The sequence below is a fragment of the Pelodiscus sinensis genome, chromosome 19, assembly GCF_049634645.1.
Source record: "Pelodiscus sinensis isolate JC-2024 chromosome 19, ASM4963464v1, whole genome shotgun sequence".
Lineage (NCBI taxonomy): Eukaryota > Metazoa > Chordata > Testudines > Trionychidae > Pelodiscus > Pelodiscus sinensis.
The window spans coordinates 2,020,925-2,045,579 of record NC_134729.1 but is presented as its reverse complement, the minus strand read 5'-3'; the positions used below and the strand labels follow the sequence as shown (position 1 = coordinate 2,045,579).

The 24,655-nt window shown below is 50.5% G+C and overlaps 2 protein-coding genes across 3 annotated transcripts in view; one reads left to right on the top strand and one right to left on the bottom strand.

The window, feature by feature from the left end:
* Positions 1–774: 774 nt before the first annotated feature.
* Positions 775–7,277, top strand: DAZAP2 (DAZ associated protein 2). The gene is made up of 4 exons (XM_075901683.1): positions 775–900; positions 3,738–3,859; positions 5,139–5,381; positions 5,903–7,277. The coding sequence occupies exons 1-4, from the start codon at positions 888–890 to the stop codon at positions 6,029–6,031; spliced, it is 507 nt and encodes a 168-aa protein (XP_075757798.1). The 5' UTR covers positions 775–887; the 3' UTR covers positions 6,032–7,277.
* A 6,370-nt stretch (positions 7,278–13,647) lies between these two features.
* The window catches only part of BIN2 (bridging integrator 2), a 35,169-nt gene continuing 24,161 nt past the window's right edge, over positions 13,648–24,655 (bottom strand). The window contains exons 13-15 of one of the 2 annotated variants that reach the window (XM_075901681.1): positions 21,884–24,585; positions 19,468–19,592; positions 13,648–13,689 (exon numbers count right to left, since the gene is read on the bottom strand). In XM_075901681.1, the coding sequence (XP_075757796.1) occupies positions 24,475–24,585 (111 nt within the window). In that variant the 3' untranslated portion in view covers positions 13,648–13,689; positions 19,468–19,592; positions 21,884–24,474. Of the gene's footprint in view, positions 13,690–17,961; positions 18,029–19,467; positions 19,593–21,883; positions 24,586–24,655 lie in introns of those variants that run through there. The other variant, XM_075901682.1, reaches the window with a different exon arrangement.

Below are 24,655 nucleotides of genomic sequence, written 5' to 3'. Positions count from 1 at the left end.
CAGCCCCCCCCGCTCTCCCTCCCCTCCAGGCCCGGGACAAGCAGCCCCCCCGCTCCCCCTCCCCCCCAGGCCCGGGACAAGCAGCCCCCCCGCTCTCCCTCCCCTCCAGGCCCGGGACAAGCAGCCCCCCCGCTCCCCCTCCCCCCCCGGCCCGGGACAAGCAGCCCCCCCCGCTCCCCCTCCCCTCCAGGCCCGGGACAAGCAGCCCCCGCTCCCCCTCCCCTCCAGGCCCGGGACAAGCAGCCCCCCCCGCTCCCCCTCCCCTCCAGGCCCGGGACAAGCAGCCCCCCCGCTCCCCCTCCCCCCCAGGCCCGGGACAAGCAGCCCCCCCCGCTCCCCCTCCCCTCCAGGCCCGGGACAAGCAGCCCCCCCCGCTCCCCCTCCCCTCCAGGCCCGGGACAAGCAGCCCCCCCGCTCCCCCTCCCCCCCAGGCCCGGGACAAGCAGCCCCCCCCGCTCCCCCTCCCCTCCAGGCCCGGGACAAGCAGCCCCCCCCCGCTCCCCCTCCCCCCCCGGCCCGGGACAAGCAGCCCCCCCCGCTCCCCCTCCCCTCCAGGCCCGGGACAAGCAGCCCCCCCGCTCCCCCTCCCCCCCCGGCCCGGGACAAGCAGCCCCCCCGCTCCCCCTCCCCCTCCAGGCCCGGGACAAGCAGCCCGCTCCCCAGGTGGGGGCGGGACTCGCCGTTTGGAACGGGGGGGGCGGGGCGAGCATTACGCAACCCCGCTCGCCCGCGTAGGCCACGCCCCCATGACCTCTCCCCTCGCGCCGTGACGTCAGGACGCCGCGCACACGCCGACGTCGGCCGCCCCTCCCCCCACCCGTCGCAGCGCCGCAGTGACAATAACAAGGAAGTGCGCGGAGCGAGCGGAGCCACCGCCCGAGCGAGCCATGAACGGAAAAGGCAAGAGGGGGGGGAGGGGTCAGCCCCGTAGCGAGGGGTCAGCCTTGTGGGGGGGGGGGGGAAGGGGTCAGCCCCGTAGCGAGGGGTCAGCCTTGTGGGGGAGGGGTCAGCCCCGTAGCGAGGGGTCAGCCTTGTGGGGGGGGAGGGGTCAGCCCCATAGGGAGGGGTCAGCCTTGGGGGGGAGGGGTCAGCCCCATAGCAAGGGGTCAGCCTTGTGGGGGGGGAGGGGTCAGCCCCATAGCAAGGGGTCAGCCTTGGGGGGGGAGGGGCGAGGGGTCAGCCCCATAGCAAGGGGTCAGCCTTGGGGGGGGGGAAGGGCGAGGGGTCAGCCCCATAGCAAGGGGTCAGCCTTGGGGGGGGAGGGGCGAGGGGTCAGCCCCATAGCAAGGGGTCAGCCTTGGGGGGGGAAGGGCGAGGGGTCAGCCCCATAGCAGGGGGTCAGCCTTGGGGGGGGAAGGGCGAGGGGTCAGCCCCATAGCAAGGGGTCAGCCTTGGGGGGGGGAAGGGCGAGGGGTCAGCCCCATAGCAAGGGGTCAGCCTCTTGGGGGAGGGGGGGCAGCCTTGTGGGGGGGGAGGGCTCAGCCCTATGGTGAGGGGTTAGCCTCTTGGGGGAGACAGGGGTGGGGTGTGAGGAAGGGGTCTGTGCCGTGGGAGAGGGGTCAGCCCCATGGAATAAGGGGTCAACTTCACAGGGAGGAGGGGAAGGGGTGCGTGGAGGGGTCATCCCTATGGGGGAGGCAGGGGAAGGGGTCACTGCATAGGGGAGGAGTCAGCTCCTTGGGGGCAGTAGTTCTGCAGGTGGGGGTGGGTTTTTGGGGGGAAGGGGGGATGCTTGTAGCAGCGCGTGTAGCTGCAGGAGACTGTTGTCATGGGTCACGATAAGGCAGCTAGAAGGGCACAAGGGAATGGTGGGGCAAGAGGGTGAGGGTGGTGACTCCTTGTTGCCTTGAAGAAACAGGGAGCCCCAGGCATTCTTGGGAGGCTTGTACGTAACAGTTAATGCAGCCGTTCAGTGCGTGAACCTGGATTTGCTGAGAATCCCTAAACTGTGTCACGGGGTCTCTCCCTCGCCTGTTTCCCGTAAGAGAGCTGCTCTGTCTGCAGGATTGCGCTATGCCCCAGCAGCACCTTGGAGAGGGGAGTGATAGTCGTGGAGGAGGCCATCAGGGTAGTGGTGGGGTCTGTGACATTGAGGAGCTGTGCTTGAGGGGTTAATACACATTTGTACAACTCCCGTTGATTGTGTTTATTATTTGCCTTGGGTAGTATGAGCTGCCGGCCTTTCGAGAGGTATTAAGATCTTTTAATCACTTCAGGAATCTTGGTCACTTGCGATCAGCAAAGCTGCTTCTTTTCTCTTAATTTTCCTCGGGGCAGTGGCTCCCTCTAGTTTTGGGTGCTCTCATGTTCATGGCAATGAGCCTCTTATAAAAGCATGACTAGAATTCAAGTTTACCCTGCAAGATCACTGTGTTCCCCTCCACTCCTTTTTTTTGTTCAAGGCTGTGTTTTGAATCTGTACTGATCATAGAAACATTGATATTGGCCTTTGGTTTGGTAGAGCTTTACAAGAACACAGCTTTGACCTGACAGTGACACATGAAAGCATCACCTCCTGGATGGTGACACATTAAAGCAACGCCTCCTTGCTATTGCTGGCTATGTTCAGAGCAGCTGAAAAAACACATAGAAATTATTTATTTTAAACACGATAGTGGCCTGATGAGAGAAACTGACTGTAGAGCCAGCTGCAGTAAGGATTAATAGATCACTTCAGAATTTTACCAAGATGTTAAGCAGGGCTTCTTATTGGCCTTGACTTGAAGAGCAATGCTACCATACAGTTAAAACAAAAAACAGGACTATGTATCACTTTAAAGACTAACAAGATGGTTTATTAGGTGATGAGCTTTCACGGGCCAGACCCACTTCCTCAGATCAAATAGTGGAAGAAAATTGTCACAACCATATATACCAAAGGATACAATTAAAATTGTATCTGGCCCACAAAAGCTCATCACCTAATAAACCATCTTGTTAGTCTTTAAAGTGCTACATAGTCCTGTTTTCTGTTTCAGCTACACCAGACTAACGGCTACATTTCTATCACCCTACAGTTACTTATTCTTGATGCGTTAAGATGCATGCCATTTTAATGCAATGTAATCTTTTGCATAAATTAATAAATGGGTAAGAAAGAATAGTGTGTGTGTGTGTGTGGGGGAGAGCTTGGGTTAGGGAAAAGATCTGCTCTTATTTGGGGGACTATATTTATTTCTTGCTGCAATCTATGATATCCCTTTTGTTCTCTCTCTCTCTCGGTACACAGATTAACCATGTTAAGTTGTAAAACATTAAGTTCATTAACATATGCTCTTTGAAAATAGCACGTGTGACAGCCTATCAAGAACTTCAAATGATAAAGGGTCTAGTATTGTTGATGTCCCAGTAGTTGGCGTAGTTCTGTGGCACAGAGTCAAAACTTTGTGACTTGCAAGTCTGAGCAGAGAAATGCCTAATTCTAAATAGGGTGGTTTGTCAGCAGCTCTGCACATGAAGGTGTTTGTTTTTCATAGTGGCCTAGTTCTTTTAAAGGATTTTAACAGTACAGAAATTAGTTTTTGCTTTTAGTTCCAATCAGACTACGCGTACCGAGTGGACTTTATTTTGTACCTTCCTTCTTGTGCACTCAGCCAATATTTGTACATAACAAGAGGCAATTTCAATGAATCTATCAAGGATCTATAAAGGAGGGGGCTTTCCATCAGCTCATCTTCTGTCCCATTTCCATAATGGCAGCTCCGTTAACGCTGGCCAAATTCTCTTCTGCCTCTTAGGTCAATATCCGACGCAGCCATCCTACCCAGTGCAACCTCCTGGTAATCCTTCTGTGTACCCACAGACCATGCCTCTTCCTCAGGCACCACCATATACCGATGCACCTCCTGCTTACTCTGAGGTATGCCGTATGTCCTGTCTTTATTTGTGCTCCACACCCAAAAAGTAAACTTGGTTACATATGAATTCGTAATACTGGCACTCCCCGTGTTTCAAACATCTGACTTCTGAACATCCATAACTACAAACAAAAGCTCACCTGCAGCCTCAGGGGAGCAGGTGAGAGGCACAGGTGAAGGGGTGGCTGGAGGACTAGGGGGCGGTTACGTAGATAGTGGCTGGAGAGCAGTGGCATTTGAAGGGAAAACCGCCTCTTCTCTCTAACTACTGTCTGGACAGTTGCCCCCTGCTCCTCCAGTGTTCTCTGGCCCATTCTTGTGCCTCTTGCTGCCTCCTGGTAAGGATAGGGCTGTCTGCAGTAGCTGCACAGAGCCCGTGGGGAAGGGAGGAAGGGCGTTTGGGGAATGCTCACAAGTCCCCTTCAGAATCTCTACTGACCTCATCCTCCTCTAATTAATCTTGCCTTTCCTCAGGCACCAGCATTCAAGGTTAAATTTAAAAACACAACAAGGTTCTGCTATTTTTCATTGCAAATATACAGAATTTCAGCGACCTTATGGGTTAAATAGGCTTTTGTGGGCTAGCCAGGAAACGTCACGACCGTTTATAATATTGTTTCTATGGGAAAACGCATTCTGAAGAACCGGCTTTCAAATGAACTTTTGGAACACAGCCTGTTCGTAAGTTGGGGACTTCCTGTACCTGCATTGCTGTTAGCCTGGAACGACCATTTCCACCTTACAAGACATGGGCAGCAGTCAGTTCTGTCCAGTGAGAGATCTGCTGTGTGAGCACATGCCATTGTGACTCGTAATTAGAAAAGCATGCGCTGTGCACTTTGGAAGTTGTTCCAAGTTTCAAAACCCTCTCTTCCCCCCCCCCCCCCCCACCCTCGGTAACCCGTAAAGCATTAATTAGCAGTTTTTGGCTAAATGCTCAAGCCCAACATTTCTGTTCTGAAAAGGGAAGAATTTGCTCTGAGGTCCACAAATAACGTTTCCTTTCTCAAATCGGAGCTGCCACTAGAGCTAAACTGTGTAGGCAAAAGCCAATCAGATGGTTCTTCTGGGCCAATTGTGCCAGGCAGTTGGGAAGCACCATGCGTGGCGTGATCCAAACAGACTATTCTCTGCCTGCTGGTGCAGTCGCGCTTGCAGGGAAGGGACTGCCCCTGTACTTGTGAGAGGGTAGCAACCCTATGACATACTATGAGAGAGAATCTGTGTAAATGGCCGTGGGGCAAAGAATCTTGTCACTTCCATGTGTTTTTCTCATTCTAGCTCTATCGTCAAAGCTTTGTGCATCCAGGGGCTGCCACCGTACCTACTATGTCTGCTGCATACCCTGGTACTTCTCTCTACCTGCCCATGGCTCAGTCGGTGGCTGTCGGTCCAATGGGCTCTTCCGTTCCAATGGCATATTACCCTGTAGGCCCTGTCTACCCTCCTGGGTCAACTGTCCTTGTTGAAGGAGCGTTTGATGCCGGTGCGAGGTTTGGGGCTGGTACTGCTAGTAATATTCCTGTAAGTATAACATACTGTGGCGACCAGGCCTGTCTCTCTCTGAAGCACGTGGGAAGTTGCCCCTCCATCTAAATGTTTCTCCGAAGGATGCTTTTGGCTGTAGTTAGAACAATCAGCTGCTAGTCGCAAGTCAGGCTTTGTAACCTTTGCTCGTAGAGCTGATGCCTTTCTGGCGCAGTCTTTTCCTGCCAGGATGTCTCTGCTTCGGCGGCGGGGTGGAAGTCAACAGCCAAGGCGGCATGCATGGCTTTCACTTTTTCCTATCTCAGCACCTCACCACTTCTGTCCTTCTCCGGATGAAGCAGGGATGACTTCTCCACTCGTGGAAACCAGGCGGCCAGGGTGTTGCCCTGGTCTTTGTGTAGTTAGCTAGCTAGGGGTGCACTGATGGCCATTAAGTACTGTGTGGCAAAAGGCAGGACCTGGTTCACTGTATCCCAAGACAGCTCATCTGCCAGACAATGCTGCCACACAGGCATTGTCGTTTGATCTGCTTAACCTGTCCCCTTTCTGTCTTTCAGCCACCACCTCCTGGCTGCCCTCCCAATGCGGCCCAGCTGGCGGCCATGCAGGGTGCCAACGTGCTAGTGACACAACGGAAGGGAAGCTACTTCTTGGGGGGCTCGGATGGTGGCTACACTATCTGGTGAACCGAGAGGCCATGCTTGTGTAAGGAAAGACATCACATACTGTCAGCACTTCTCACAATGTAACTGCTTTAGTCATATTAACCTGAAGTTGCAGTTTAGACACAGAGTGGTGGGGTGTCTTCCTGGTGCCCAGCCCTTCAGGCACTTTTAAAGCTTAATAAGAAACCATGTAATGGTAGCAGTGCCTCAATTTAAGAGGGGTTAATTCATGAAATGAATGTGAGCTAAGCAGCCCCACAGATCTTCCTTTAATTCCACTGGAGTAATACTGCAGCACCGTCTCTTGGCTTTCATTAATCAACTGACTATAAAATAAGGGGGCGGGAGGAGAAGGGTAGGAAAGAAATCTGGGTTGAAAAGTATCTCAATATATTTCTTTCAGCTCCATCTCAACTCTACTGTTTATCAGTAGGATTGAGATCCATGCATCCTTTTTTCCTCCTTCCATAGAATCAGTGGTGCTGGATAAAATGCCAGTCACATTAATTTCCGTAGTGGCCATATATTCAAGGCTTTTTCTCCTTCGTGACTTCATAGTCGAATGGATCCCTTGAAGCACTCTCTGTGCTCACATTCGCTCTTCATTTTTCTCCAGGCAGGTATGCAGCTAGAGAACGACATGGGACGTTCTTTTTATACATTTCCCGTAGGGGCCCCTTTGCACGTTGAATCTAATCAAAGCCATGCTTTGGTGCCTGAAACACAGTGCAACTCCTGTTTGAACGTTTCATTAAATGCAAACTAGACTTTTAAAACTATGGCTTAATAACAAAACCACATTTTAAAAGCAACTTGGTGTCTTGACAGCAAAACATCAGGCTCTTACTCTACACTGAGACTGGTTTCCATTCACGGGTGAGTGTGTAGCGACTGTCAACCGACACACAAGTTAGCTTGGTGAATGGCTTGTTTTATGAATGCATACTTTTAAAAATGACTTGAGTATAATGAAGTCTTATTAGGGTTAAGAAGAATATTTCAGGGATCCTCAATCTTTTGGTTTTTGTTTTATGAAGAAAAAAATCAGATTTGGTGAATATATTTTATCTTGAGGTTTCAGTTGAATCTAAATCTCTGTATTGTATGTCGTGTTCAACCATATAACTGACTGTTATGGGCGTTCAGCATTATGTCTCTCTCTGTATACACTGTGGTGCACTTAACTTGTGGATTTTTTTTATACTAAAAAAAAAGTAGAATAAAGACTATTTTGAAAATTTGAATAAAGTGACAAAGTTGCATTAGACCTCACAAAGAACTCCTGACTGTTGCTCAGCTTGGTTTATTGTTTTTTAAAGGCTTGTGTTTTCTTTCCTGCCTCCTTGCAAGCATCATCTTAAGTAGGTTTTATGAAAGGGGAACTCTTAAGATTTGAGGAGAACCCATCTAGAACTCCCGAGATTAGCATGAAAGACAGGAAAAGATAAAAGGCAAGAAAGAAGTGAAGTTGGTGTGCACTGTTCTGTTGCTTTGGGGGATATCGCAGAATGTCATGAGTAAGTGGACTTGTACAAGAGGGAATCTAACGGAGGAGTGGGCAATAATTTTTGATGGGGGGGGCACTCCAAGAATTTGGTACATGGTCAAGGGCTGCACTCCTTCCATGACACTGATGGAGGTGCAGGGTCTGGGACAGGGTAGAGGACTGGGGTGCAGGCGGGAGCGTGGGGGTCTGGATGGGAGCTTGGATGAAGGGAGGGGTTGGACACAGCGGGGCACAGGCTATCCAATAAGTTTCTGGACTGCATTGGAGACAACTTTCTGTTTCAGAAGGTTGAAAAAGCTACCAGAGGAGAAGCTGTTCTGAATTTGGTTTTAACAAATAGGGAGGAACTAGTTGAGAACTTGAAAGTGGAAGACAGTATAGGGGACAGTGATCACGAAATAATAGAGTTCATGATCTTAAGGAAAGGTAGAAGGGAGACCAGCACAATTGAGGTAATGGATTTCAGGAAGGCAGATTTTGATAAGCTCAGAGAACTTGTAGGTAAGGTCCCATGGGAAGCAAGACTGAAGGGAAAAACAACTGAGGAGAGTTGGAAGTATTTCAAAGGGACGTTGTTAAGGGCCCAAAAGCAAACAATTCCGCTGTGTAGGAAAGATAGAAAATATGGCAAAAGACCAGCTTGGCTTAACAAGGAGATCTTGCATGATCTCAAAATAAAAAAGGAGTCATATAAAAAATGGAAACTAGGACAACTAACAAAGGATGAATATAGGCAAGCAACACGGGAATGCAGGGGTAAGATTAGAAAGGCAAAGGCACAAAATGAGATCAAACTAGCTACAGGCATAAAGGGAAACAAGAAGACCTTTTATAAATACATTAGAAGCAAGAGGAAGACCAAGGACAGGGTAGGCCCACTGCTTAGTGAGGAGGGAGAAGCAGTAACAGGAAACTTGGAAATGGCAGAGATGCTCAATGACTTCTTTGTTTCGGTCTTCACTGAGAAGTCTGGAGGTGTGCCTAACGTAGTGAATACAAGCAGAGAGAGGGTAAGTTTAGAAGATAGGATACACAAAGAACAAGTTAAAAATCACTTAGGAAAGTTAGATGTCAGCAAGTCACCAGGTCCTGATGAAATGCATCCCAGGATACTCAAGGAGCTGATAGAGGAGGTATCTGAGCCTTTAGCTATGATTTTTGAAAAATCATGGCAGACGGGAGATTCCAGGAGACTGGAAAAGGGCAAATATTGTGCCCATCTATAAAAAGGGGAATAAGAACAACCCAGGAAACTACAGACCGGTCAGTTTAATGTCTGTCCCAGGGAAGATAATGGAGCAGGTAATTAAGGAAATCCTATGCAAACACTTGGAAGGTAATAAAGTGATAGGGAATAGCCAGCATGGGTTTGTGAAGAACAAGTCATGCCAAACTAATCTGATAGCTTTCTTTGATAGGATAACGAGCCTTGTGGATAAGGGAGAAGCGGTGGATGTCATATACCTAGACTTTAGTAAGGCATTTGATACGGTCTCGCATGATATTCTTATTGATAAACTAGGCAAATATAACTTAGATAGGGCCACGATAAGGTGGGTGCATAATTGGCTGGATAACCGTAGTCAGAGAGTTGTTGTTAATGGTGCTAAATCCTGCTGGAAAGGGATAACAAGTGGAGTTCCTCAAGGGTCTGTTTTGGGACCCGTACTGTTCAATATCTTCATCAATGATGTAGATATTGGGATAGAGAGTACGCTTATTAAGTTTGCAGATGATACCAAACTGGGTGGGGTTGCAACTTCTTTGGAGGATAGGGACATAATTCAAAATGACCTTAGCAAGTTAGAGAAATGGTCAGAGGTAAACAGGATGAGGTTTAATAAAGAGAAATGCAAAGTGCTCCATTTAGGAAGGAACAATCAGTTCCATACATACAAGATGGGAAGCGACTGTCTAGGAAGGAGCATGGCAGAAAGGGATCTAGGGGTCATAGTGAATATGAGTCAACAGTGTGATGCTGTTGCAAAAAAAGCAAATATGATTCTAGGTTGTATCAACAGGTGTGTTGTAAGCAAAACTCGAAGTCATTCTGCCGCTCTACTCTGCACTAGTTAGGCCTCAGCTAGAGTACTGTGTCCAGTTCTGGGCGCCACATTTCAAGAAAGATGTGGAGAAATTGGAAAGGGTACAGAGAAGCGCGACAAGAATGATTAAAGGTTTAGAGAACATGAGCTATGAAGCCAGGCTTCACGAACTGGGCTTGTTTAGTTTGGAAAAAAGAAGATTAAGGGAGGACATGATAGCGGTTTTCAAATATCTAAAAGGGTGTCACAAGGAGGAAGGAGAAAATTTGTTCCTTTGGCTTACTGAGGACAGGACAAGGAGTAATGGGCTTAAAGTGCAGCAGGGGAGGTTTAGATTGGACATTAGGAAAAAATTCCTAACTGTCAGGGTGGTCAAATATTGGAATAAATTGCCAAGGGAGGTGGTGGAATCTCCCTCTCTGGAGATATTTAAGAACAGGTTAGATAGACATCTGTCAGGGATGGTGTAGACGGAGCTTGGTCCTGCCTTGAGGGCGGGGGGCTGGACTCGATGACCTCTCAAGGTCCCTTCCAGTCCTATTATTCTATGAATTTGGGGTGCAGAGAGGATTCTGATGAGGTGGAGGAGGGGGTGCAGAGTTTGGAAGGGGGTTGTGATCTGGGTCAGGGGAATGGGTGCAGGAGTGGGAGTGCAAAGGGTTGGGTGACGTGGAGGAAAGAGAGCAGAGGGTTGGGGGTGGTTGGAGGGGCTGGGGTGCCAGAGGCAGACTCTGCCTGACAGGTGGCCCCTCGGGCAGGCTCACTGCCTGCTGCATCCCCGCAGGCTGCGCACAGCGTCTGGCTGCAGAGGCCAGCTGCTTTTGAGTGGCAGGAGCCCTGCAAACACGGCCGAGGCCGCTCTGGTCAACGGGACCTGGAAGATTGTCCTGCGGACACTGTAGTTTTCCCACGGCGCTCAGAGAAGCCCATGGCCCTGCTGCCGGCCGTATTTTTACCCTCTCCTAGTCTAGCTAAATTGAAATGGCCTTATTGCTTCAGAAGCTGCGCAATACAGGGCACATCGTCCGCTAGCGTGAGCGAGTCAGGCAACGCTGCAGGGCGAACACAAACATAAGGGCATTATAGTTTCCAGGCCCTTTTTTCCACCCCTAGAAAACTATTATGGCTCACAAAGAGCTTTGAATTTTAGCGCTTCGTTTAGCTGGAGATTACGTCGCTTGCCCAAAATAGGGGTGAGGCGCTACCACCACCAAAACGAGGCTCCCGCCTGAACAGGGCTAAGGCAGCCTGCACCACACCCAGGCAGGACTTCCCTGTGCGGAGTGACTGTTATTCACATGAAATGAGCTAATTGTCGAGCTTAACGATACCCTGGATCTGTCTGGTCTCAGACAGAGGCCAGTCCCCTGTGGGTCACTACAAAGGGCAAGAAACCAAGTAGGGGACCAGGCTGAATAATCTGCTCCTCAGGTTATTTACCTGGCCTCTGGCAGCTAATGGGTGTCCTCATGTGAGGGGCAGTGCTCTCCAAGGGGTTAAGACACTGGGCTAGGATCAGGAGCCCTGGGTTGGTTGGTTTGTTTTCCAGCTCTGCTACTGACTTACTGTGTGTTCTTCTCCCACCTCGGCCTTTTAGACTAGAACCTGGGGACTCGCTAGGGAATTGTACAGAGCACAACGGAGGCTACTAGGCATTATTGCAACACAAACGACTTGATTAACTTTGGCCCTTAATCTATTCCTCCCCCCCTAAAATGAGCTTAACCTTCTTTGCTCCAGGAGAGAGAAACTCTAGGGCTATGCCTACACTGGCGCGATCTTGCGCCAAAGATATGCAAATGAGGCTAAGCGTGGAATATCACCGAGCCTCATTTGCATACCTAATGAGCCACCATTTTTGTGGAAGAGGCTCTTGCGCTAGAAGGAGCTGTCTACACTGCCCCTTGCGCAAGAAAACCCCTCTTGCATAATGCCGTTATTCCTGAAAATAATCAGCGTAGCGGCATTGCACAAGAGGGTTTTCTTGTACAAGAAAGGGCAGTGTAGACAGCTCCTTCTGGCGCAAGAGCCTCTTCTGCAAAATGGCGGCTCATTAGGTATGCAAATGAGGCTGGGCAATATTCCACGCTTAGCCTGATTTGCATATCTTTGGCGCAAGATCGCGCCAGTAAAGACATAGCCTAGCTGCTTAACCGGCCGGCCGTATTACAAACCACACGTGACAGTGCATTATCACTTTTACACGACAGTCACGAGAAGAGCCTTACCTTCTGTTTAATGGTCATTCTTCCCAGCAAAACAATGGCTGAAGTTAGCATGGTGCACATGTTACACTTTTCCTTTGTTGATTAACATAATAAATTAGGGGAAAGAAAAGTCTGCAGATCCCAGAGTCCAGGCAACTTACTGTCCAACCTACAGCTGTTAGCCACGCTGAATGGATTATATAAAATATTCGGCCTTTTCTCCTTTAGAAGGGAGGTCTTCCAGCTGTATTGACACTTCTGCCTCTGCTTGCTCATAGGTGCGGTAGCTCCCTTTGTTCTTGTACAGGTAGATGATGATCACTACCAGGACGGCCAGGAGGGTGATGAAAACTACGGTGAGGACACCTTCCAAAGAAGCAACAGAAGCCAGATTAGGAGATAGGTCAGCATTTAACTGCTCCCGGGTTGTCCTCCCTGATGTACACTCATAGCAACATACCTGCGATGACGCCCACGCTGGCTTCTTCATGGAGAGACGGCGTATTCATCTTAGTCTGAAATAGGGTGGCCAGCTCTTTTTTACGAGGCCAGAGTCAAATTGACAAGGAGAGGAGAAGAAAGTGACAGTTATTGAAATATCTTCAAGGCACTTATAAGTGAAGCCTCTTTGGAGGCAGCTAGTGACACACGAATAGGTCTTATGTTTAAAACGGTTTAGTAGCCCTGGAGGAAAATTTTTCACTGAAAATTTTTGGACTGAAAATGCCCTTTTTGCAAAGTCTGTTTTTTGTGTGTGAAACCATATGGACACCATTTTTTTTTTTGAACAAAATGGGAACCCTTTAAAAAATGTGAAAACAGCCCCCGTTTTAACACTTTTAGAACAAAAGGTTTTGATTTTTTTTGTATTAAAAAGATCGGTTTGAAACAGACTTCACGGTATGCCTTTCAAAATGGTTGCAAGCCAAACAAAATGTGGTGATGGACCCCAAATGATTATTTACATTTTGGGAAGAAAAAAATGGCCATTTTGTGCTTATCTCAATTTGAGTCACGTTTTTTTTGTTCTGAAATGTCTGTTTCCCACAACATGGGGAAAAAAACAAAACAGTGTTCTGACCAGTTCTGTAGTTTACCACAAATACATCCTTGAATGAGAATGAAGCCTGGAAACTTTTAAACCACATGTTAGTTTCAATAAATAGCAGCTACTACACTAATGAAGCGGTTCAGCTATTCCTTTAATTAAATGATTAGAGCAGTGGTCTCGATTAGCTGTCTGAAGATAACAGTCACTTTTGGGACTAAGGATGCAACCTGCTTATTGGGATCCGAGAGTTTTGCTCAATTTAAGATTCCAAGACGTGATTTAAAAGCCAGACATTTTTAACAGCATCTTTCCCGTCATTCTAGTGCATTATGTAATTAGGCTGATAAATAGCAGCAGTGCTGCCAGCAGGAATGGGCTGTCAGAAGCTCTGTTCCAAAGTCTTTTAATTGTCTTGTAGGTTCTTGCGCTGCCATTATTTCTTCTGGCCACTGTCTGGGGAGGTGGGTTTGTCTTCACCTGGGGCAGTTAAAAAGGGGTCTTTTGCAGCGGGGAAAGCAGGAAAAAATTAGAAGTAAGCTGCGTGCCTAGCCTGTGTTTTTTCTGCGATGTCTTCAGCAGTCACAAATTTGCATGCACAAATGCTTCTGCAGTTTGGCTTATTATTAACTTCCTCTCCTAGTAAGATGTTGTAAGAGGAGACCTCATATAACCCCGCGCCTTCATTTTGCACTAGCCGGGGAGAGGTGTTGCTTTACCTTGCCAGCTAGCAAACCAAGCTGTGAATTACTGACTTCTTACCAGGTCTGCCCAGGGCTTCCTACCTGTAGTTAGTGGAAGCATTGGAGTAGCTGCCATGGATCTAGATGAGTTGCAGGCGTATCCGATTTAAAAGTGGGGCTCTTTTGGCACTACAAAAACAGCAAGAGAAGTAATGTTACATTTATGAGTGTCTGACAAGGAACAATACCGCCCTGGGCTGCATCCAGCCTGGCAGCCATTTTAATCCATCCCTTGAGCTCCTGCTGGGGCTCACCCTGCTCTATACTGTGCCCAGAATTAGCATCATAACCCCTCCCCCCCGGGCTCCTATGCCTAGTGAGTATCTAGAGTACTTCCTGCTACCCCAGCCTCAAGCTCCGCCCCCACAGTTCTCATTGGCTAGAAAGCATAGCCAATGGGTGCTGCGGATGTGGCCCTCCAGCCAAAAAGTTTGCCCAAACCCCGTGTTCTAGACTCTTAGGCTATGTCTACACTCGTGGCTTCTTGCGCAAGTACAGCTGTTCTTGCGCAAGAATCTGCAGAGCATCCACACTGCCCGCCCGCTCTTGCGCAAGGGAATTTACAGTACGGGGTGGTAAAAGAGGGCTCCTTGCGCAAGAGCTACGCTCTTTTTTAACAGGTGTAAGCTCTCTTGCACAGCAGCTCTTGCGCAAGAGGGCAGAGTGGATGCTCGGCAGGGATTTCTTGCTCAAGAAAGCCCTACGGCTAAAATGGCCACCAGACCTTTCTTGCACAAGAGAGCGTCCACACTGCCATGGGCGCTCTTGTGCGAAAGCACAGCTCGCACACGGCAGTGTGGACGTTTTCTTGCGCAAGAACACTCGTGCAAGATGTTCTTGCGCAAGAAGCCGCGAGTGTAGACATAGCCTTATTATGAGAGCTAGTAATTTGGCAGGGCTTGGGTGTGAACTGGCTACATTTGTATTAATTGTCATGGGGATGCTTAATTAACAGACTTGATGGGGTTCTCGGCTCGCATGGAATCTCAGGGCACAATCAAACTCCGACCGGGAAGACTAAAGCCTTTCACGTGACAAAAATAAGCGAGTTCTCTTGATAACTGGCTCTGCTGCAAGTGAGCTGAAATGCCTTACCACGTTCTGTTACACTGTAGTTTGCATTGCTTGAGTCCAAAGAGCGGGGCCTACACCCACTGTGGGACCCAGGGCAAGGTGTGTGGGGGGAGGGCTGGCTCTGTGGCCTGGGACGAAGCTTTAGGTGGAAGCGGCAGGGCAGAGGGCAAACACATATGTGGAAAACACCAAGGGCGAAGTGGGTTGTGCCCATGAAAGCTCATGATACTATACTTGTCAGTCTCTTAGGCAATGTGTACACTGCGGAGCTATTTCGGGATTCCTCCAGTATCCCGAAATAGCTGTTCTGTGTCTTAAGAGCAAGCCCGTTATATCGAAATAGAACAGGCTTGCTATTCTGACCCCCCTCTAAACCTCATTGCATGAGGGATAAGGGACGTTTTGGAATAGCGCCTTATTTCAAACTTTGGTGCTGTATAGACAGTGCCAAATTTTGGAAAAAAGCTATTTCGAAATAAGATCGAAATAAGCGACACAATTTGCATGGTGCAAATTGTGTCGCTTATTGTGAGGTACGGGTGCTGTTTAGACTCACCCTAAGGTGCTACAGGGCTACTCATTGTTTTCCGAGGGCTACTTGGCCCTCCTGTAAAGATTCGTCTCAAATACATTGCCAGAGGATCCACCGTCCTGTGTGAATCGGGGATTTAAATGCCAGTTGGAGTTAGAGCTTTGTGTATTTCATTAGGCAGGGCTCCAGCCTTTGGCACAAGGTGTATTACAGCCAATGACTTCACCCAGGCACTTACATTTCAATTGGCAACGGCTTCTCCCCTCAAAAATCAACTGACTCAGCAGCCGGGCAGGCACCGAACACTAGGTGTCAGGATAAAATACATTTTAAACAGCAGTCGGGCAACACACAAATGGGGTGAGAGAAGTGAACTACGGTCAGGGCTGGCCCTACCATGAGGGGAACTGAGGCAGCCGCCTCAGGTGCCAGACTGTGGGTGGTGCCACTAGGACCCACAGAGTAGAAAATTGTGTCTGCTGCTGGTGCCTGTGTAGGTAACAGAACAGTCCCAGGAGAGGAGTGGAACAGGAAGGAGGCAGAATTGAGACCTTTCAAAGTTTCGGCCCAAGCGAGGGGGCATGGGGGCGTCATTTGAGCTCCCCGCCTCAGGTGCCAAAATGTTGTGGGCCGGTTCTGCCTACAGTTTGTGTACTTCTGTGTCGGTCTTTGTCCGTAAAGCAGCTTGTGAAGCTTGGCGCCTGGCCAAGGCTATAAACCCAGATTTGACTATTGAAACGGAAAGCACGTTTGAGATCTAAGTTAGTTTCTACTATTTACATTGCAGTGTAAAAGTTGGGGGGTGGGGCGGTCTGTAACGTTGAAAACAACGAGCAGTCCTGTGGCTCCGTAGAGATGAGCCAAAATCGATAGGCTCATGAGCTTTCGGGGGCCAAACCCACTTCCTCGGATAAGCTTGAATGGAGAAAAAAAGGGGAACCCTCAGAATTTAAAACAGAAAAAGAAGGGGGGTGGGAAGTACCTGTCAATTGTAGTGCTGGTGCTAATGAGGCTAACGGAGGGCACTGGAAGTGTGCCCTACTTTGCTCGTTTAGGTTGTCGGGGGGGCCAGCTAGTATCTTCCTGGGAACCAGCTGGGTATCAAAACGTTCTCCCCCTTGGCATTGTGTCCACCTGTCTCTCATTTTATACCAGCAGTCTAATCCATCTAGCCTTGTGCCTGTTTGTACAGTCACTGTGGGATCTTCGGGTATGTCCACACAACAGAGTTTTGTCGGAAAAGTGTCCGTTTTTTCGACAAAACTGGAGGAACGTCCACACTGCAATCGTGTTCTTCCGCAAGAAAATCGAAAGAGCAGAGGGGTTTTTCCGGCATTGGTAATCCTCTTTCTGCGAGGAAGAAACCTTTTTGCGAAAGAGCTCTTTCGGAAAAAGGCGCATGTGGACAGGGAAGAGGGCGTTCTTTCGGAAAAAGCGGAAAGAGGAAAAAGCACAGGTGCCCTGGTGGCCATTCTGTCCATAGGTTACCTACGAGAGAGCGTCTATTCAGTGTGGACGATCTCTTTCGAAAAAGCAGATCGCTTTTTCAATGTGCTTTTGCAGTGTGGACGTGCTCTTTCGGCAGAAGTTTTTCGGAAGATCTTTTCCGGAAAAGCTTCTTCTGAAAGAAGCCTGCAGTCTAGCCATAGCCTCACTGTGACACTTCAGGAGAGGCCCACCCGGCCACGGAGCAGGGGAAAGGAGGGGGAAAGGCAGCTGTCTTATATCTGCCGCAGCACAGGGTATAGCGAGGTGGCCAGAAACAGCTGTTGTAAGACCCATAGCTTCTTCCCTACTTGGGCTGGGGGCAGAACCTTCCTTTAAAACCTCCACCCACTTTCCTTCCCAAAATGCATCAGCACTGAGCCACCACGAGGCGGGAAGTAATCCACGGCTGGTCCGGCATGGCAGGTTGCGTCACAAAGCAAAGCGGGAACAGTTTGTCCCATGATCTGCTCTTTCAGTGCCACGGCTTCATGCTGCCTTCCTCCCAGGCCACAGCATAAGGCCAAACTAGAGATGTAAAATCCCAATTAATCAATTAAACATTAGGCTGACCGGCTGGTTAACTGACAAAGCAGGATCCTGGGTGGCAGGCTGCAGATGTAGGGCTGCTCCCGGGCACCAGTGAACCTGTCGACACCCTTAGACCACACACAAGCCCTTCATTTGGGCAAGGGAAACAGACAGCTCTACTTCTGTGATGTGATCTCATTTCTTGCTAAGCTTTTACACAGCGCTCACACAGAGCGGCCAACCTGACAAAGCAGACTTTGGAAATCCAACCTCAAAGCCTTGTCATGGAGTTAAACTCGCGCAAGCATGGCTGTAGTCACAGGGGGTACGCCTAGACTGCAAGCCTCTTTCAAAAGAGAGCGTCTAGACTACAGCCAGTGCTTCCGAAAAAGCGCGCCGCTTTTTTGAAAGAGAGCACCCAGGCAGTCTGGATGCTCTCTTTCGAAAAAGCACAGTTTGCATTACATAGCACGTTTTTTCGAAAGAGCACTTTCGAAAAAAGGCGTTCTTCCTCATAAAACCAGGTTTTCCGCAGTCGAAAAAACCGCTACGTTCTTTCGATTTACTTTAGAAAGAACACGGCAGCTGTCTAGATGCAGGAGAAGTTTTTTCGAAAAAACCCTGTAGTCTAGACACACCCAGGGGTTGTACGACGTTTGCGTCCGTCAGTACCCGAGCCACTCACGCAACACGGCTGCGCTACAAATATTTCCCTAGCTTGACGCCACGTTATAAAGGTAAGATGTCATGCCTGGAAGCTGAGACCGCGAGTGGGCCCCTGAGCACGTAGAAATTAGATAATTTCCTCTGTGAAAGTAGCTTGTGTCTTTCCAAGCTCTGCACTGGCTGTAAAGAGACAAAAAACAACAAATGGTCTGGTAGCACTTTATAGACTAACAAAACGTGTAGCAGTTCCCAAACTTTTCGGCATCACGCCCCCTTTTTGATTTTTGAAACCCCCTCACACTCCCCTCCCAATAGCAAAACTTGTTGAGCAAAACAAAAAAAAATTGACTTGGGCAGCAAAACTTGACAGGGGGACGGGGTGTGTGTGTGTGTCACGTGGCACCATCCCCCCCCCCGGAATTTCTTCACGCACATGACCCCATTTGGGAACCCATGGTAGATAGTATCATGAGCTTTTGTGGGCACAGCCACGAAAGCTCATGATCCCATCGACATGTTTTGTTAGTCTATAGAGTGCTAGCAGACCATGTGTTGGTTTTTTGTCTGTAAGGGTGTGTCTAGACTACATGCCTCCGTCGACGGAGGCATGTAGATTAGCCAGATCGGAAGAGGGAAATGAAGCCGCGATTAAAATAATCGCGGCTTCATTTAAATTTAAATGGCTGCCCCGATCTGCCGATCAGCTGTTTGTCGGCAGATCGGGGCAGTCTGGACGCGATGCGCCGACAAAGAAGCCTTTCTTGATCGACACAGGTAAACCTGGTTTCACGAGGCATACCTGTGTCGATCAAGAAAGGCTTCTTTGTCGGCGCATCGCATCCAGACTGCCCCGATCTGTCGACAAACAGCTGATCGGCAGATCGGGGCAGCCATTTAAATTTAAATGAAGCCGCGATTATTTTAATCGCGGCTTCATTTCCCTCTTCCGATCTGGCTAATCTACATGCCTCCGTCGACGGAGGCATGTAGTCTAGACACACCCTAACAGACTAATTCAGCTACCCCCTGAAGCTTGTAAAGAGAGAGTTGATTGTGGTTACTAGTGTCTAAAGATCTTGCTTCGAGTGGAGGAGTGCACTGAGTAGGCCATTGAGGAGGCTGGTGGCAGCCAGACGATTTTGGGGGCAAGCGGATGTAAGGATTTCAGAGGGGAAGAGGAGGGAGTGCGCGGCCTGATGAAGGTTAGCAGAAGCTGGAGCATCTTCCAGTGGAGAGGTTACAATCAAGTGTGGAACAGATGCCCATAATTTCACGAGCATTTTGCTGCGCACGGACGTGTGCGCACAAAACACAATACTTAGCTCCAACAGCCCCAGCACTCAGCCCGTGCACAATCGGCAAAACAACCTGCCACTGAGAGAGGCTGGAACGCAAGTCTTCCTCCGGAACGAAAAGCAGGCGGCAATTAACGGTCAAGGCGAGGTTGGTAGGCGGAACCGAACTCCCAACAGGTACGAAATGCCTCCCAGCTGGTAGCTAAGGCTGTGGATCAAACTCATTCTTCTCTCTGGACCAGGGCTCAGGCCCACTAGCTGGAACAATGCCCCACGCCCAGCAGGTGTGCGGGAGGGAAGAGAAAGAGTTGCCAAGGGGTTTACCTTATGAAGGTGCTGATTCACACAGGTCTCTCTGCGGCGCCAATCCTGCCGGGGGATACGAACCCTCCACTCCCACTGACGTCAGCGGGACGAGACATCTGAGCCCGGCTCTGCCATGCCAGTCCCTGCAAGGACAAACGGCAGCTCCTTGGGGAACCCGGCGCTGATTTTGGGAGGCTCCAGTTGTTCCGGCGCCGTTCCTCTCCAGCCCCATTGCTGATTGGGTGGAATTCCATGGCCCGTGACTCACTTCCCTGATACACTCAGCATTTTCTAAGCTGTAAGCGTTTTTAACATGTCATGGTGTTGCAAAGAGCTGTGCACGCCCAACCCAGGGGTTGGTCTGCAGGGTGTTGCGAAAACGAAACCGTGCAGGTGGAAGCGAAACCGTAGGGGGTTGCAATTTTCGGCCATGGAAAAAAAGTACAAGAAGGCCCCTTGGCTTGAGTGAAATGCTTCATTGGACCCAAAACAGAGTTTCCAGGCAGTTTTTAAATCCAAAGAAATCAGTCACAAAGGGGACGCTACTGCTCCATACCCATTACCTAGTGCATAGAAAATGCACCTGGGACATAGAAAACAGACTTTTGAATCCACTGTGGAAGGGGCGGGGGCTTTAAATCTTGGTTCCTGCCCCTCAGGCAAGTGCCTGAACCCCCTGGGTATGTCATGTTGGAGTTGGGGGAGCTCTGAAGGGAGTTCGGAGTGGGAACCTAAGTTCCCACCCCTCATGCGAGTGCCCAAACCCCCTGGGTCTGAGGCATGCTGGGGTCGGGGTCTGCCGCTCTTCTGTTGAAGCTGTTCCACTGTTTATCACTAGCCATTCCCAGGAGCCGCGGCTGGACTTAGGTCTCCCGCAGCCCTGCGACATTTCCTCCCACCAGCCCCATTTGTAGGACAGCAGCGTCGGGGAACCCAGACAAGGCCGCACCGCGCCAGGCGCTGTACAAATGCAGAACAAAAAGATGGTTTCTGTCCCAAAGAGCTTACCAACCTAGTCACGCCGCCACAGACACGTACGCCCGGCCCAGGGGACCCAGCAACGTGACCGTCAAACCAGAGCTAGATTCCAACCAGCGAGCTAAGTCGAAGGGCACAATCTATCCCTGCCCAAGACCCTAGCCCGCTGGATCCCCAGAGCCCTCCCTATAAGCCCCTCCTATTCTGGCATGGGGTTCCCACCTGCCCTGTGTATTCTGCATGCTCTGCTTCTCTTACCTCTGTTTATCTGGGAAGGATTTTTCACTTCCTGGGTCGTTGTCTCGCCCCCTCCCCCAAGCCACAGGTTGAGGGTTCGAATCTTGCCACCCTCCCCTCCAGGACAGCCAACCCAGGCTCCTGAGGGACAGAGCTGGCACCCTTGGGACACAGGATGGATAAGGGGGGGCCAGAATATCGGGAGGTTGGGGGCTCTGAGAGGCAGCTGAATTGAAACTCAGATGCAGGCATAGTGCCTTGGAAAGTACCAATGCTGCTGCAGCTGGCAAAGGGGAACTTTAAAAGAGGAAGAGAAATGAAAGAGGAGCAGCATTTTGGGCTTTTGCATCCTCTGCTTGCCGCCAACCGAGTTCAGTGCTTGCAAACCCTCTTGCTGACTCTGGGTCTGGACCTGCGCCGTGCTGAGCTCGTGAGAGACATGCTGGCATTAGAAAAGGTTCAGAGAAGGGCAACTGAAATGATGAGGGGTTTGGAACAGGTCCCACATGAGGAGCGATTAAAGAGACTGGGACTTTTCAGCTTGGAAAAGAGACTAAGGGGGGATGTGATCGAGGTCTAAAAAATCATGAATGGGATGGAGAAAATGAATAAGGAAAAGTTATTTACTTGTTCCCATAATATAAGAACTAGGGGCCACCAAATGAAACGAATGGGCAGCACGTTTAAAACAAATATAAGGAAGTTCTTCACACAGCACATAGTCAACCTGTGGAACTCCTTGCCGGAGGAAGTTGTGAAGGCTAGGATTATAACAGGATTTAAAAGAGATACATTTTATAACTAGATAAATTCATGGAGGTTAAGTCTATTCCTGGCTATTAGCCAGGCTGGGTAAGGAATGGTGCCCAGGCCCACCTGTGAGTGTGAGCTGCTCCCGAGTAACCCGGGGAGGAAAAAGCCGGCATCTTGGTTAACCACCCCGCAGCTCTCGGAGGCGCCTACGGGAACTAAGCTCTTTGGGAAAACGGTCCTGATGGTGTTCGTCGTTAAGCCACCCCACCAAGCTTGCAGCAGCGTCTCCCGGGCTGGTCGCTCCCGTACGCCACAGACCAGGTTCAGACAGGGGGCAGACCGCCCCCCCCCCGCTGGGCTGAGATGGGTTATCAAACCCATCAGAGCTGGCAGTGACTGCAGAAGTAAATCTCCATCCCCCAAATAGCAACTCCGCTCCCCAGAACCCCCGCCCGCCCCATCTTACCCGAGACCGTGGCACCCGCGGAAAACATTCCAGCAGCAGGAGCAGTCTGCACAGCGCCTGGCCGCCTCGTCTCACATAACTGGCAAAAGGCGTTCCCTGCCTACCTCACCTTTCCAGTTTCTCTACCTCAGGTCGCCTACTCCTTGTTAACTCCTGGTGGGCAGGGGAGAGGCAGACAACCCTCGGAGAGGCCCCGATGGACGCTGTTCCCGCGGGCGCCCCCCACGACTCAGGAATTATTCAGCCCGGGGTCTTTATTGAAAGATCTGGGAGTTACAAGAGTGGTCACACTTCTCGCCGCAAGATGATACCGCTGAGTTAATTAGTGCCATTTGCCCCCGCCCCCAAAGAAACACCCTTCCTGGAATCTCGCTGCCCCGCCCTCAAGAAAACACCCTTCCTGAACAACCAGACAATCAAGGGCAGCCTCCGGAATCAGCTCTTATCAGAGCCCACGCTAGGCTAATACCGGTTTAGGCCCCTGGACAGCACAAGAGCCTGCCCTGTTTGCTTTTTATTATAAGAACTGGCCTGTTTTAAAATGGTCAGGAGGGTATTCTCATTTAGGGCCCTCAGTAGATTAGCACAGGTACTGGACACTAATGGTCCCTCTCCATTTTTTCCCATACGTATGCAGAATAAATTTTATTATGTGCGCCGAGGCAAGTGCACCACCCATCGAGGCACACACTGCCGGCTGTGGGTGCTGTGCTAATCGTCAGGGTGGCATTTCAGTCTCTCATGGACGGCTGCCCAAGTGCCCAGCTTGCAGGAGACCCTGCAGTTCAGCCTCAAGTGCACTGGACACAAGCCCCAGGAACCGTGCCTGCAGTGCGGCCAAGGAAGCAAAGGAGGCAAATCTTTTGTGACCAATGAGTGGTGCCTGCCGATGACCAGCAGAGCCGTAAAATAGCCCCCCTTCCCTGCTCCAGATTCCGAACCGGAGTGGATGGACCAAGCCCCGCACTTGACAAGCAGCACAGCTGGGTCTCTCCAGGGGCTGGCCTGCTTTGCAGGAAGGAAGGTCTCAGATGGAGCCGAGCCACTAAGGCAGCGGTTTGCAAACTCGTTTTCTCATGACCCAGTTGAAGAAAACTGTTGATGCTGCGACCCAACAGAATGGGACTGGGGTGGGGTTGGGGATGGAGCTTTGGGGTGTAGGAGGGGACTCCAGCTTTGGGAGGGGGCAGGGTTGGGGGCCGGAGGGGCTTCCCTGGAGCGGCTCCCAGTCATGGGTGCAGCGGGGGGCTAAGGCAGCTTCCTTCCTCTCCTGGCCCCGTAGACCATGCTGCTCCTAGAAGCAGCTGGTTCCCAGCCAGTGGGAGAGTGGGGCTAGTGCTTGGGGCAGGGGGAGGGTGTGGAGTCCTGTGCGCTTCCCACCTAGGAGCTGGGCCTGCTGCGGCCACTTCTGGGGCGCAGCGCAGTCTGGGGTGCAGGACAGGCAGAGAAGCTGCCTTATCCCCCCGCACTGCTCACCTGGCCCCCCTGCAGCACCAAGACCCAGGGCCCGACACTCCACAGCCCAGTCTTGGGTTTCACCCCGGTGTTCGAAAACCCCGGCTAAAAGGGATTAAGCCCTGATTCAGCATCACATAGAAAACATGCTTAAAGGTCAGGCCGTGAGCATCTAGTGCCATATTTCTACAGGGAGTATTCAGGTGCCGTGTGGAGCGTAGATGGAGAGTGCCCTGAAGATCCACAGCTCTTTTTTGCAGATACAGCTGCCGATGCACATTTTGTATCGAGACCCCAACAAATCTGCCGAGATCCGCTTTATATCTGCAGGGATCCGCATCTACCGACGGGGATGCAGATCTCCCCGGCCAGTGGTCTCTCTCTAATTTTTTCCGTCCATGTGCAAAATAAATTTTGTTCCGTGCACCGAGGCCTGTGCACCACCAGGATAAACACATGCTGCCAAAATGTGGGTGCCCGGCTAAGAGGCATTTGACTCTTTCTTGGATGGCCAGCCAAGCCCTCAGCTTACAGGGAACACGGTCTGCAGCACATTTTTGTTGATACAGATGCAGATACACATTTTGTATCCGCACAGGGCTCTCCAGATGCAAGGATGGTGAAGCCCAGAGGTGAAAGGAAGCGGGTGCGGGGTAGCGCGCAGCTCCAGCAAGAGCTGGCTGAGTTGCGGGAAAAAAAATTGAAAGAGCTGGCAGGGACCTGGGTTGCAATAGGACCGTACCTATAAGAGATTTTAAGTGACTTTCACCCCCTGGTGAAGCATAAAGTCAACACCCTCCCCCAAATTGTGCTGCAGTGTCGTCTACCAATGTGTCACTGTTTTGCCAAACACTTTGCCACAACAGTTTGCGGCAGGGGGGCAGGGTGCCTGGGCATGTCCGATTCCTGTGCTTTTTGTAAGGGGCACGCAGCAGGTGCGGTGCAATCAAACCGGAGTGTATTCCTATGCCTGCCAGCCGGGTACCGTGCCATGAATTCCAAGCCACAATCATTTTGGTTGGAGAGACAGGTTTGCTCTCCTGTCTTCTGGGCCGTTTGACATTCTGCATCCGACCTACGCCGCAAAGCTTTCCTGGGTCACAACGGTAACGTTCCTGCTGTCGGATACACCCGACTCATTCGGAGGAGATAGGTCTGATGAGGTCTTGGGGGAAAACTCCTTTCTGTACGAAATCCTGGTTCACCTTCCAGTCGCTCTCTTTGAAGCCTGTCAGAAATCCTTCTGCCTGGAGAGGAAAAACAAACTGTGGGTCAGTATTGGTCGGAAGAGGGGGGAGGAATTTTAAGGCCAAGTGG

What these genes read in the sequence shown, in the direction of transcription:
- DAZAP2 (XM_075901683.1), top strand. An exon ending in CACCTCCTGCTTACTCTGAG is followed by an intron (nt 3,860 to 5,138) that starts GTATGCCGTATG and finishes TTCTCATTCTAG; the next exon opens with CTCTATCGTCAAAGCTTTGT. An exon ending in GTACTGCTAGTAATATTCCT is followed by an intron (nt 5,382 to 5,902) that starts GTAAGTATAACA and finishes TCTGTCTTTCAG; the next exon opens with CCACCACCTCCTGGCTGCCC.